This window comes from Amblyomma americanum, chromosome 2 (genome assembly GCF_052857255.1).
Source record: "Amblyomma americanum isolate KBUSLIRL-KWMA chromosome 2, ASM5285725v1, whole genome shotgun sequence".
In the NCBI taxonomy this organism is placed as follows: Eukaryota; Metazoa; Arthropoda; class Arachnida; order Ixodida; family Ixodidae; genus Amblyomma; species Amblyomma americanum.
In genome coordinates this window covers 179,566,875-179,581,828 of record NC_135498.1, presented here as the reverse complement: position 1 = coordinate 179,581,828, position 14,954 = coordinate 179,566,875, and the positions used below count along the sequence as shown (strand labels likewise).

Here is a 14,954-nt window from a genome sequence, read left to right as displayed (position 1 = left end):
GTCAGCCTGCTGTGCGATGTTAAAAGAACCCCAGGAGGTAGTCTCAATTAATCCGGAGCCCTCCAGTATGGCGTCCCTCATACAGCCCACATTTCACTTTGGGCAGGCCCCACACAGCAAGAAGTGTTCTAGTGTGGCAGCAGCATGCAGGTGGAGCATCCGGAGAACAGCTGCCCCCTGTAGCGGTGGTTTTCTGCGAAATTTTTGTGTGCCCAGCTACTGTTGTGACATGTGCTGGGCATGTGTGCTTCATGGTTTATCTAGCATGGTCCAGGTCTTCATTTGGCATCCGTGAAGAGCACAGCATGTTTGTTACATTTTTTTTGCGAGTAAGAGGAGGAGGCAGACATTGAATTTAAGGGGAGGAGGTCACAAAGTGGAAACTGTGCTGTTATAGTCTCTTGTATTGCTTGGAGCAGGTGCACAGATTGAGGAAAGGTGGCATTGTGCTAGACCCAAAGTGGCTGGGGAATAGTACTTGGCAGCGCTCGATAGGTAACCGACAGTTCAACACCTTCCACAAGGCTGAGCTGCTGGGAAACGTGCTTACTGATGAAAGCTGCGTTACATGTGCAGGTGGGCCACGACAACTGGGTGCGTGGTGTCAAGTTCCACCCCGGTGGGAAGTATCTGCTGAGCTGCTCGGACGACAAGACGTTGCGTGTCTGGGAGCTGGCCCACCAGCGCTGCTGCAAGACCCTCGAGGCGCACTCACACTTCTGCACCTCACTCGGTAAGGAGCCACCTTGTCTGGTACTAGGAGGAGGAGGCACATTGTAATGAGGCAGCGGGAGACGAGGCTTGCAGCTGCAGAAGTGCTCTGTCCTCCTTGCCAGGACGATTAGTGATTTTGGCGGGCTTAGCATAAAACTCAAAGCCAGTGTGCCCTTCTGAGAGTCAGTCTATCCTTTTTGTGATGTGCGAGTGTTTGGAGTGTTTGCTGCTGCCGTTAAAGGGGGGACACCCCGCAAACATCTGTGTACTGTGTGATGTCAGTGCCCATTGCAAAACCCCAGCAGCTTTAAAAAGGTGCTCAGGAACCCGGTGTATTTTGGCTTCCATTCCTTTCAGCCTGACATGCGTGGCAAAAAGAATGCAAACACATAGCACCTTGAAAAGTGCCCACTAAAACCTCATTAATTCAACCCTTGTGAATTCGGTTAATTCGGACCGCGACGAGATTCCTGCCAGACGCCCATATACTAAGTCCATGGCGTCAGAAGCTAGTTAATTCGGATGCCCCGGGGCTGGCATTGGATGGGCTCTTGAAGTGGCGCCGTGTCTAGGTGTGATCAGCTGGACAAGCAGGCGTCCTCACACCTGAACTGCATCCATATTACGCTGTTTCCCACACCCCTCTGACGTGCATATAACGGCAGGCTTGTTGATTATCGCCAGGCCCACCCATCGATAAGCAAAGAGTGAGTTCAGTGGCGCTGTTTAGTATTTGTAGCTTCGTCGCCAGCCTGCGACCAGCCATTTAGAACGATGACTGCCATTTTGCTGGCTTTTTCTTTGTTGTTGTTTTTTACAGCCATCTTGCCACTCGGGTGCCAATGCGGCGTGCTTGTCACATGCGAAGAAGCTCCAGCGCTACCGCATTGCACACTTACAAAAGCCACGTATACCCTCACCATTATGATGCAGTCCTGGTTCCAACACTCCTGCTTGCGTTCATGAATTAAAGGGAAATACCAGGCTAGGCAGGATGGATAGATTGTGCCTCGGCAACGCTACTGATGTTTCTTTTCTCTGTGGCAAAGTGGCTGTGTTGCTGACAAAACCGCAACTGAAAGTCCCAAAATGCTTTCAGGTACTAAACGCCTGCGAAAAATGAAGTGCCTTGTGATGTCTTTGCAACCTGACCAATCAGGCGGCTCTTTCAAAGACTGAAAACTTGGCTGGAAGCCAAAAACTGAAAGTCAACAGATCAGTGGTCAGGTAGCGACGTGCAAGTGCAGGCCGCCTCTGTCCCGCACTATATCGGTGGGGGCTGTCTGCTGCATAGCATGCGTCTGCGTCTCGTTGCAAGCTGTTGAGGGTAGCTGCAGACTGCAGAAAAAACTGCCGATCGCCCTCTTGCATGTACAGTCGCTGACAGATTTTTTGGACTTCGCAGGACCCGGAAGATGGTCTGAATAATCGAAAAGTCCGTGAAATTCATGATGTTCAAAAATAACTGTTCTACCAAAAAAATTCGGCACAGACTGTTAGGTCACAACACGCAAGCCAAGTGAGCAACCAGAAAATGACAAGTGTTTATTTCATGAGGCTCGTTTTTGTTGCCCGCACTTCCACTATCGCCGCCAGGCGTCACCCGCAGCGGTGCCAACATTATCGTTATCGGCAAGTAAGGCTTTAACCTTAAAACTGACTTTAAAAATCGCAAAATTCATTGCTCTCCATTCCGTTCCACTTGCAGGTGATGAAGTTAACTGTTTAGAAGAACTTTTTGTTGGGCTAGATGGTGCATATTGTAACAAAAGAACTGTAGCGCGACCAAGACGAACACAAGACAGAGGCACACAGGACTAGCGCTAAACTTCATCTAACTTTATTCACCGATAGCGCAGCAAATATAAGGAAAAAACCCCGATCACGTGCAGACACCATGTCACATACACCACTATCAACAGAACCGTTCAAGATATGCCATCTCCGATTTGTATAAATTCACAGACGTATCGCTAACACAATATACGCCTCTCTTCCTTTTATGAAATGCCTCCAGTAGTTCCCTTGCCCTAGTATCTTTGCTTTTGCCCAAAATCTTTATCTCATGAAAGCATGGTTGACAGTCAGAACACTCAGTGCAGTGCTGAGGAAGATGCGCACCACTTAGGTCTTTCAGTGAGCGCGCGTGCTCACCTGCCCTTTCATTTATGCACTGCCCTGTTTGGCCCACATAGACCTTCCCGCATGACAGCGGTATCTGATAAACCACCCCCATGCAGCAATCCGTAAACTTCTTTGCATGCCTGACGCGGCAACCACTCTTGTCTGTGCTCGCAATTCGCGCGCAGAGCTGTGCCATCTTGCGTGGGGCCGAGATGGCAACCGGCACGCCATGTTTGTTAGCCACTTTTTTCAAGTGGTGGGCTACCTTGTGCACATATGGCACAACCTCCGGTTTGACAGCCGTTTCTCTGCTGACACATGGTTGCTGCAACTTGATGGTTTTTATCTTCTGTAAGAGGGCTTTAGCAACCGCTGTGATGACAGTGCCTGGGAACCCTGCCGAAAGTAATCTGTCAACCTGCGTGTCATAGCTCCGTTGCATAGTATGACAGCACGATTTCATGAGAGCCGATTCAAGGCAAAGCTTGGCAATGGCGCGTTTCACTGTTTTCGACTGAGCCGAAGCATACGGTAGTAACTGCTTCTGTGCTCGCAGTGCGTATTGCCAACATGCACGATGTACACCCACATTGATGTTTATGTCTAAGAACTGTAAAGAACCCCGCGCAGGCAGCTCATGCGTGAACCTCAGTCCCCCTCCCATATCTTTAAAGGTATTTAACACAGTGCTCACAGCATCTGTGTACGTCAACTCATTCTGTTTTTTAAAAACTACCAGGAAGTCGTCAACATACCTAAAAACTTTCAGAACCCCCTTCCCCGTTAAACTTAGTTCAAGGGCGCGGTCAATAGATGTTAGAAAAATGTTAGTAAGTACAGGCGCTACGCAGGATCCAATGCAGATCCCTTGTCTTTGGCGATAAAATTTGTTGCCGTAAGAGACAAACGTCACACTGAGGTAAAATTCAAGCTTCCTCTTAAAATTATCGATTGAAACCCCTGAGGAGTTCTGAAATTGAACAGCACCGCTCTCTTCTATAGCAACTCTTACATCTACGAACAACTCACTGTGGGGCGCAGAATAAAATAAATCTTCAACATCCACAGAAAACACATAACCAATGGAAGCATTTCCTTCTAGAAACCTAATAACATCTTTTGAACTGTTAGTATGAAAAGGATCAGATACAGATAGATGACTTAGGTGCTTTTGCAGGTATCTGCTTAGATTAAGCTGCCACGTTTCCGTCTCGCTAACCACAGATCTAAAAGGCACTGATGGTTTATGCGTTTTCGCGGTAAAAACACCGTAAGCGCATTCTTTTTACTGTTCGTGATGCTACTCGCTAGTTTGTCCAATTTTAAGTCCTTGCACATCTGGGCTGCCTTGCCTTTCACTCTCACGGCGCTGGCTTTCACCGGAACAAAGTTCTTGGCAATAGCTTCATTGGCTCTGACACCAAACTCTTCCTCGGTGAACACCACAAATCCGCCCTCCTTGTCGGCTTGGAGAAGCTGGAGGTTGTTTTCCCTGAAGTAGGACACTATTTTCGTCATGGTACAGTCAAACCTGGATATAACGAAATTGAAAAAAGTTCGCAATTTTTCGTTATATCCAGGTTTTCGTTAGATGCAGTTTTGGGTCAAGACTGGTAAGGATCATGCCAAAATGAAATAAAAATTCGACAGATATCAATTCAAGTGAACTCGCCATTCAAAGAATTTATTTAGTAGAGAAAAACTGTGTAATTTTCGCTTGCTGTTTTTGCCCGATCGAAGCCACTACTCGGCGCTCCAAGGAAACTAAGGCATCCAGGGCTGCTTCATCGTCCTGCGAGCCGACGAAATGGCGCAGAACGTCCACCGCGTCCATCAGTTCCCTCGCGGTGGGAACAGCACAAAACTTATCAGGCTCTGTCGAACCGTCACCTTCAAGGCTATCTTTAACGGTTTCGACAAGTGCCGCATCAGTCATCTCTTCCGTAGCCACGGCGCCGTTTTCCACGAACAAAAAGTTGCACAGCTCGACACCGTCGGGCACCCCACCGTTCATGCGTAGTTCATCCCACGCTTCTGCGACCTCGGGTGGGCTTGAAGGTTCGTCTTCAGTGACTGTAGCTTGAATGGCCTTATTTACCTGAGCCTTGGCGAAGCAATTGGCGATCACTTGTGATCCGACCTCTTGCCACGACGCAGCAAGCATTTCGATTGCTTGGTAGATATCCACTTTTGTTGGCCGTTCAAGGCGGATGTCCAGGAGCATCTTTTGTATCAATCGACAGCGGTAACAGCATTTAAAGCTGTTAATAACCCATTTGTCTACGGGTTGTACCAGAAAAGTGCAGTTAGGTGGCAAATACTGCAGCTCGACGTTCGAAAGTTGTAGGCCTTCCACATGGTGCGCGGAGCAGTTGTCAAGCAGCAAACAAATGCTGCGAACTTGTCGCTTGACATCTTGGTTGAGCTCCTTCAGCCAGTCGGAAAAAATTGCCCGCGACATCCAAGCTTTGGAGTTTTCCACATATTTTACTGGCATCCACCTTGTTCCTTTAAAACATCTGGGCCAGGCATTGCGGCCAATAACCAATGGGATTCGGTTGTCGCTGCCATCAGTGTTGGCGCAAAGCAAAACCGTCACGCGGAGTTTACTTTGCTTTCCACCGCGGCAGTCTTCTCCTTTTAGTGACAACGTGCGGCTCGGGAACATTTAATAAAACAGGTACGTCTCATCAGCATTATAAATGTCGGCAGCTTCATAGCGGCTGAAAATGCCGGGAAGCTTCTCGGCCACCCACGAGGCAGCAGCATCACTGTCTGCGGAGCCAGACTCGCCAGATACCACTTTTCCGACAACATCGTGCCGGCTTTTAAATTCTTGTAGCCAGCCGTCACTTGCTTTGAAGTCGTCATGGCCCAGGATGCAAGCAAAATCTATGGCTTTCTGCTGCAAAATCGCGCCACTTATGGGCACGTTTTGTGCTCGTCTGTCCAAAAACCATGCAAACACGACGTTGTCCAAATCAGCATACGTCGACGTCTTCAGTCTTTTCTTCTGGGCACTTGTGCCTGACTCCATCGCACTGCGGATGCTTTGTTCTGCAGCAAGAATGGTTGACAGGGAGCTGGCTGGTATATTGAAGCGGGCAGCGACATCTTTCTTTTTTTCGCCGGCGGTAACCGCATTCAAAATCAAGAGCTTATCTTCAAGGGACAAAACTTTGCGTTTCCTCACAGCGGAACTCATCGTAACAAACCGACACTGTAAACACACACCAGCACACGCACGTCAACACGCTGACGAAGAAGGCTTACCATAACTGCGCCGCAACACCACGAAGAATTTGTCATAGTAGTGCCGCCTAGTGTCAAGCTACAAAATGAAAGCTTAAAAGTTGCTACGCTTACCACGGAGCGGCGATAGCGGCGCTCAACATCATCATCACCGAGGTCTGCTTGTTTGCTGCGATTGCAAGCGTTCTGCTCGCGGTCTACTTTACCTTTTAATATAAAAACTTACTTAAACAATATTCATTAAAGTTGCACACTGCCCGGTCAAATTTCGGGCAAAACATTAGAAGATACAGCTCGATGATCAGAGCCGCGAATTCGTTACATCAAGGTCAACTGCCGCAACGAGTTCGTTACATGGAGGTCGCCTATACATGGGCTTCAATGGGGGATGTGTTGGGGAATTGAAAATTTTCGTAAAATCCAGGAATTCGTTACACAGAGGTTCGTTACATAGAGGTTCAACTGTATACTTGTTAGCCCTTTTGCCGCTGTTGCACGTCGATCTTGTTAACGCATCCACTCCATCCAGTAGGCATCTTGCCTTGTTTTCTTCAGCCGAACGCACCTACCTATCAGAAATTCGCTACGCAAAATACTCTTTCCTTCACAACGACCTCCCCAAATTGTTGACTTCCAATCCCAGAAAGTTTTGGCAGGTCATAAGTGAGCACCCGGCACATACCATCACTCTAACTAAAGAGTCTGGAGAGGAAGCTGATGACATTGAGTGCGCTGACATTTTTAATAACGCCTTTTCATCTGTGTTCACTAATGAAATTCACCCACCAACTGCAACTTTCGCCGTCGATATAGAGTCCAGCATGCCTGCTATCGCGTTTTCTGAAGCCGGCATTACCTCGCTCATTGAACACCTTAAAACTTCATCATCGGCCGGCGTCGACGAAATTAACTCCAAAATACTGCGCAACACTAATAATATTTCTGCAATGTACTTATTGTTATTGTTTTCACAGTCGCTCTCTACAGGTTCCATTCCGGATGACTGGAAAGTAAGAAAGGTCATTCCCGTCTTTAAGTCCGGTAACAAAGATTCTCCTTTAAATTACCGTCCAATATCATTAACCAGCATACCTTGCAAAATCATGGAACACGTCATCTATTCTCAAATCATGGACTTTCTTGACGCTATCAACTTCTTTCATCCCTCACAACACGGGTTTCGCAAGGGTTTGTCATGTGAAACTCAACTGGCCGTCTTTCTTCATGACGTTCACTCTAACCTCGACCTAAATTTACAAACTGACGCTATTTTTCTAGACTTTGCTAAAGCATTTGATAAAGTTCCCCACAGGCGTTTACTGCTAAAACTAACCATGCTAAAACTGCATCCTAACGTCTTATTGTGGATCGAAGAATTCCTTTCTAAGCGCTCCCAGTTTGTTCTCGTTAATAGCCAGAGTTCCAACCCTCTTCCAGTAACATCAGGCGTACCCCAAGGTTCTGTACTTGCTCCCCTCCTATTCTTAATCTACATAAACGACCTACCCTCAAACCTGGTTTGCAATGTTCGTCTGTTTGCAGACGACTGCGTTATTTACCACACGATTTCCAACACCTTTGACCAATCACAGCTGCAAAACGACATTGACACAGTGCATGCCTGGTGCGATGACTGGCTAATGTCGCTTAATCCTAATAAATGTAAACTCGTATCTTTTCACCGCCGGCGTAACCCCCATATTTTCTCTTACTCCGTTGCTAACGTTCCACTAGAATCTGTATACTCATACAAGTACCTAGGTGTCACCTTGTGCCAGGATCTCTCCTGGCGCTCTCATGTAACGAACATCGTCGCATCAGCTAACCGGTCATTGGGTTTTTTGAAACGTCACCTACGGCACGCCCCTCAAAGTATTAAACTTCTCGCCTACCAATCACTCATTCGACCAAAACTAGAATACGCATCTGCTATCTGGAGCCCGCAACAAGCATATCTCATCAGTTCACTAGAATCTGTCCAAAATCGCGCCACGAGGTTCATTCATTCTGCCTATTCATACGACATCAGTGTATCGTCACTTAAACGACAATCAGGTTTATCAACTCTTGCCCATCGTCGTCGCATTGCTTCTCTTAGTCTGTTTCATAAGTTTTTTTACAGTTCCCTCGGACAACCACCCTACATCACACCGCCCGCTCGCATATCTCATCGCACCGGCCATCCACTGCAAGTGTCATGCCAACGCTCCCGCACCGTCACTTTTTCCGCATCCTTTTTTCTTCGCACTGCTAAAGACTGGAATGGCCTTCCCCACGACGTTGATGCCATCACCTGCCAATCAAGTTTTGTGAACAATTTAAATATGCATTTCATAAATATCATGTAAGCAACCATATTCAACCCATATTTGTACTCCCACCCCTTATGTAACACCCCCAAAGTGGGGTCTTTAAGGTAATAAAGTGAAGTGAAGTGAAGTCTTTCCTGCTATACGCCTATTCAAGGCAAGGAACTCATGTGCTTCAACATGCGGCTCATGGCTAAACTTTGGTCCTTTGCTCAAAACTTGGTTTACTTCACTAGGAAGTTCAACTTCTCCCACAATAGTCACCGGAGTCTTTGCCTGCGTCTTGCTCTTCGTCGCAGCAGTCCACATCACTTGGTTGAGTGAGTGGGCCCACCAAAACTCCGTCATTCTTCCAATCAGGCGGCGAATTGCTTGGTGCTTGCTTTCTGCTAGCCATCTCGGATCCATACTGTAGCATATTGTGCGCACATAGCCTTCGCATCTTCTAATCTGTCGCCACAGCTGATCTTTCAAAAATCTGCACAACCGCTTCAGAAGACCTAACGGAGGCTGCAAGTAACCAAAAAGTGCACTCACTTCCCTAGGTATGATATCCTTTCGAAGGCAAAAGGTAATGTATCTTGCCCGGCACGTTGACGCAATGATGATGGAGACAAAGGCATCTAGCTGAGAAGAAGACAAGAAGTCACATACAAAAGGGCCCTGAGCTTTTGAAAGATGGTTTAGAAGAACTTTTTGTTGGGCTAGATGGTGCATACTGTAACAAAAGAACTGTAGCGTGACCAAGACGAACACAAGACAGAGGCACACAGGACTAGCGCTAAACTTCATCTAACTTTATTCACCTCTTTCATGAGATAAAGATTTTGGGCAAAAGCAAAGATACTAGGGCAAGGGAACTACTGGAGGCATTTCATAAAAGGAAGAGAGGCGTATATTGTGTTAGCGATACGTCTGTGAATTTATACAAATCGGAGATGGCATATCTTGAACGGTTCTGTTGATAGTGGTGTATGTGATCTGGTGTCTGCACGTGATCGGGGTTTTTTCCTTATATTTGCTGCGCTATCGGTGAATAAAGTTAGATGAAGTTTAGCGCTAGTCCTGTGTGCCTCTGTCTTGTGTTCATCTTGGTCGTGCTACAGTTCTTTTGTTACAGAAGTTAACTGTATTGAGCCATAGTCATGCTTTCATCATGTCTGCGCCACCTCTCATCACGATACCAGACGGTGTGAGGCGGCCACAGGTCTGTTGCGAACGAATGCACAGTCCACGTGAAACAAGAACAGTCAGTTTGCATGGGCAGTGATGCTCGCTAAGACCAAGAGGTAACCCACTGGAAAACTCGAGCAGCAGCCAGCACCACCAAGTGCACTCCCTCCATTCCTCCCCCTGCATCTGCTGCCCTGCACCACAGGTGGCGTCACCCAAGCAGCAGCGGTCCTATTTTCAACTTTCTGATGTTTTTTTTTGCACCCCCTTGTCCGAATTAATGTGGTTTTACTGTGTTAAGTTTATAATGACTCGCAACACTGCCAAACAGTCTGCAGTGAACAATTAATGTGATTAATCGCACAATAAAGTGGATAAAAGGAAGGTAGGAGTTGTTGCATGTAGTTAGGTGCTCGCAGAACCCCATAAAGCGCAGCAAGGAACCTAGTCCGAGAACCCCTGGTCTGAACTGCGGCCCTCCACTAGGGCATCTTTCATAGCCCAAACAAGGATGTTAAACCCCACATACCTTACCATGTTGTGCAGGAGAAGCTTGGTGCTGAGCTTGTTGTGGCACTGTGTGTGCAGATTTCCACCGCACAGCGCCATATGTGGTGACCGGCAGCGTGGACCAGGCAGTGAAGGTGTGGGAATGCCGCTAGTTGCTGCACACCACCGGGTGGGAGCCACAACTGGGAGCGGCGACCCTGCAGCATATGACCGTGGCAGCGACTCTGCTCATTCCTTCGAGCCGGCTGTTGTGCCCCCGCGCCTCCTTTGATTTCCGGCAACAGTCTCGTCACCACCACCACATCCCTTCCCCTCTCTCTGGCTTGTGCACCAACCATCGGCTGCTGCCTGCGCTCGAGATAGTTGGTGCTGCTGCTCTGACGTTGCCACAGTGTTTGTACGCCTCCAGCCTGACACAACTGTAGTTTGGGAGTGCGGGGGCCTAGCCACTGATGAACGGCACGTCCACTTGCACAGGTGGCGTCTGTTTGCAAACGTTCCTCAGCCTGTTTGGTTGACTTGCCACTGGCACGAAGAATGCAGCCTTCAGTTCTTTTTTTTTTCCTTTAACATTTTTATCGGATCTTAACTGCAGCTGTTTTCATTTTTGTGGTGAGAGACAAGTGCTGCTTGCTGCCAGCTGGGCATGCTGTGTGTGTTGCTGGCACCCTGTGTAACGTGTTGAGAATCTGCTCAGGTCTGGTGGACTGGTATCTTGTCTACGACGCTGAGAGGGCAGCGAATGTTGGATTGAGGAGAGGATGTCTTGTCTTGGAATACAGTTCCACTGCATACCAGGACAGAGGTGTGCAGACTGTTCAAGGCTGTGCTTTGGAAAGTGTGCTTTACAATGTCCATTTTAGGCTGTGCTTGTCCAAACCTGTGCATGGTAGTCTTGTGATGCTTGCGGGCAGGGGCGAGTGGCGAAAAAATGGCAGACAAGTATTCTGCACTGGCTGCTGGGTGGGGCTTGAAGTGATGAAAGGAAAACAAAAGTGCACCATAGTGACGACACGGTGCACATAGCAAGTGAGCACAAGCGAAGAAATGGGCAGGGAAAGAGGTTTTTTTTTTTTCTTGCATGTTTCTTTCCCAAACGTGTAGAGATTGGAGTACTGTTGCAGTAACAACAGAGGGCCCATTTTTTCCCCTGTAGACATTTGTTTCTTTATCTATATATATATATATATATATATATATATATATATATATATATATATATATATATATATATATATAAGTTGACATTTTCGTGGAACGGGTTCTCTTCTGCTGCATGCAGAGGATAGGCACTGTTTCTGGTTTCTGTGTTTTGAGTCTCGTTCTTGTTTTTTTTTTACCCCCATAACTGTGCTCTTGCCGGTTCATAATAATGGAGACCGAACCCGTGGTTCCGATGCGTGTTACTGTTCTTTCCGTTTTTTTTTCTCGGCTCAAGTTTCATAACATGCTGCTTTCTCACTGACAAAGGTGTCGCTTGACTGTTTTTAACCCCTTTTCACGAATCCTGTGAGAAATTGTAAATAATCTGTACTCCTTTCATTTTCTTGGGGCTGTGGCAGAGAGGTTATAATAAAGATGTGCGATTGTTTCTTTAATTTATGTTCATGCTTTTTTGGTTTCGCTTCCTCTCCCGAGTGACTGAGGCCTTGGGAGTAGTGTTATATAAGCACGTATATAAATACATATTTTTAAATTTCCTGGCGGAGGAAGCTTTAGGAGATTAGCGGTGTCTGGCTGGTTACTACCGAGATTGACTAAAGTGTATTGCTGTCCCTCCTCTTCTCTCCCATCTCATTTTTCTTTTATCCTAGTGCCATCTTCATGTCGCTGTGTTTCCTTGCTACGGGAGCGAGGGGAACGCGCACAGTGTGCTTTCGTGTTTGCTTTTTGTCCAAATCAGTGCTGTGCTGCTCTTGTAGTTGTAGGCAAGATAGAAAAAGTGGTGCTCAGGCACATCTCTCGCTAGAATAGGCTATGACAGCAGTTTTGCTCTTGACTTCTATATTGGCAAATTGCAACTAGCCATGTCAAAACGAAATGCAAAATAAGTTTTTAGCCATTTCTTAGCAGTGTCTGCACAAGCTTCATCAGCTCGGGATCATGGTGAAACAACTTGCGGCAGCTGTGTTGCTGGCTTGGACTAGCGTTGCGGAAGTTTGTGAGCCCCTTTTGGAAATAGACGTAGATGCACAGATTTGCTCATGCAGACTCAAGCAGCAATGCTGCACATTCCTCAGAGCTTGTTCTGCCCTTGGATCACTGCAATGCCCAGTGTTGTTAGCACCGCCGACAGAGAAACTGTCCTTGTCCAGCACAAAGGCCACATCCGGAGCTTCTTTGTGTGAAATGTCTTTTCGCAGACTTCACTGTTGTGCATACTGTGGCATGTATGACTAGTGGCACTTGTAATGGTCGTCAGACAGTGCTTCAACAGGGTGAGGATGCCATGAACCGTCGGCGGCCAGCCTGGTTAGTCTAGCACAAGGTGTTGCGCAGTTTGAAATAGCAGAAAACTAGAAATAAGTGTGGTGCCCGGTTGCCGTATTTACTCGCATAATTTGTGCACCCCTAATTTATTACCCGAGTTTATAAAAAAAAAAAAAGATCTTTCACATGCACATTTAGCACTCATGGCTGCGACAGACCACCAGCGTGCATGCGGGTGTGCTTTAGGCATGCTTGGGAAGATCGGTGCGGTCGCGTCGCCGTGTGTGGCTGTGAAAGGCTTCAGTGGTGAGGGGATGCCGCTATAAGGAAGATGTCACTGCCAAGGCCAAGCCAAAGCGATGGCAAACCTGAAGCATGCGAGGGGCAAGCACAACTGGCTGGTTTGGTAAAGTGCGTGACTAGGGCTCCAGAACCAGCGTGCCTCAGTTACCTTGATAACTTCCCGTGCCCTGGAATCCTAAACTACTGAACCATTTGCAGTTCGGTCTGCCACTAGTCAGCCGGGCCAAGTGCACGTGAGAGCACCGTTTCATCGCCTTTTATCTACATTTGCCTCTGATTGTTGGCTTTGCGATTGTAGTGTAGCACGTTTATTGCTTCAAGCTGCGCACATGCCATCATGCCATCCTACGGAAATCATGTAACGTAAGGAGGGTCGGGAGGGAGGGTATGCATCGACTTATATATTAAAAATCTGCGCATTTTTAGTTTTGGTCAGTGAAGGGTGCGAGTTGGGGTGGTTATGACCTTTGTAAATTCTTTTTCTGACCTGCTCGTGAAATCAGCGCGTAATTTGCGCATCCACTTTTTGAAGCCTGAATTTTTAAAAATGTGCAAATTATGTGAGTAAATACAGCAACTGTTTCATGAACCATGGGGATGGTGAAGTTTACAAGTCATGGTCCACTTACTGACCTGCTACAAGATGGCTCTGGTGATTTTTGCGTTGAAACTTCAATGTCCACTGTTGGGCTGCATTCACTCCGAATGTGCGGTATTTGAGCTCGCACTACTCATAGTGCTCTCTCTCCTTGCTTCTTGCATAGTGACACGGAGTCTTTCCAGTCCTCCCGTAGTACTCTAGCTAGACTGGCCTGCCTTTACAGTTGATTGTTTTGAATGGATTTCTTTATGGTTTTCAAGCAAGATAGCATCACTCTTGTCACTGCGTGCAGTAAATCGGTTGGAACAGCCCAGTGCGGCTGGTGTCCAGCCCTTATCACCAGAGTGACTAGTAGGAGCGTGTGTGCATGCGTGTGTGCTGCCAAGTCCTGTGTGTATACTACATACGCCTTCAGATATATATATTTATAGGGATGCTCGTGAATAAAAACACGGGGGCTTTGCACGAGTGTCTGAGGTGTCTGGAAAAGCTTGTAGTCAACCTTGAGCATTCCACACTCGATTCCTTTATCAGGGCAGTACTTGGGTGACCCCTGTTCGGCAAGATTTGTGCGTTCAAAACCATCGCCTGCTTTGATATTTGGCCAGGTGGGAATTGCTGGAAGAGGAAATCGAAGTTCAATACTGCAGTGCATGAGTGGTCTGCAGTGCATTGCCTCTTGTAGCTGCTAACTGTAGGTCACCATTCTTTGGTTTGCTGCCTTTGTAAAATGTGCGCTCGGGTAGAACAGGCGCGCAGGTGCCTGCAGGAACCGAGTCGGTTCAAATCACGTGCCGGTGTATAAGGACATGAGTTTTTCGAGCATCTACAGGCTTGATATGCAAAGCCCAGTGTGCATAGGTACTGCTGCTGCTGTAGCCATTTTTGACTGGCTTCGAGGCCGCCGATCCCCCTTACTCGTCATTCTTTTTCTTTCTACACCTTTATTTTGCCTGTCCAGAGGTCCTGCTTTGCCCCGTTTCTTGTACAGTACTTATATATGTATACATGCGGCTGTTTTTCAGTGGGTGTTTTCCTTTGCCTCTGTTCTGTGAGGTTTGTGGTGCCTGGCGAGTTACGTGCAATTTTCGCCCCCCATTTTCTTTCTCATGTGTAGTGCAACAGGTGGTTCCCCCCGCCTCTGTTGCACACCCACTCTGTTCCTGTCTCCTCCTGTTGAATGCCGCTGCTGTACCGCTGGATGTAGGAAAGCTGAATAAAAGAAGACACACACGTGGGGTGCCCCTTTCTGCTGTGTAGCCCGTGGTGCACATGCATCTTGGGCCGGCCACAGTACAAAGCTGGAAGTAGATGATAGTCCGCTCGACAGAGAGTGGAGCACAAATGCTGTACAACCACAAACACAGTAATGACTGTGAAAACCAGCTGCATTGCCACTGCACTGGAATGTTGTCACTGACTGGTGGTTCATATGCGGCCCGCTGCATTGCTGCGATTCATCAGCCAGGGCAAGCTGGCTATATGGCCTGATCAAATTAACTGTCGTGCATGCTGATGCACTGGGTGCTTTCTTTCAC

General features: G+C 47.4%; 1 protein-coding gene across 1 annotated transcript in view; it reads left to right on the top strand.

The window, feature by feature from the left end:
• The window catches only part of Lis-1 (LisH and WD40 domain-containing Lis-1), a 59,146-nt gene extending 44,497 nt beyond the window's left edge, over positions 1–14,649 (top strand). The window contains exons 11-12 of the mRNA XM_077655536.1: positions 577–733; positions 10,161–14,649. Of these exons, the coding sequence (XP_077511662.1) occupies positions 577–733; positions 10,161–10,234 (231 nt within the window). The 3' untranslated portion in view covers positions 10,235–14,649. The remainder of the gene's footprint in view (positions 1–576; positions 734–10,160) is intronic.
• Positions 14,650–14,954: the final 305 nt, after the last annotated feature.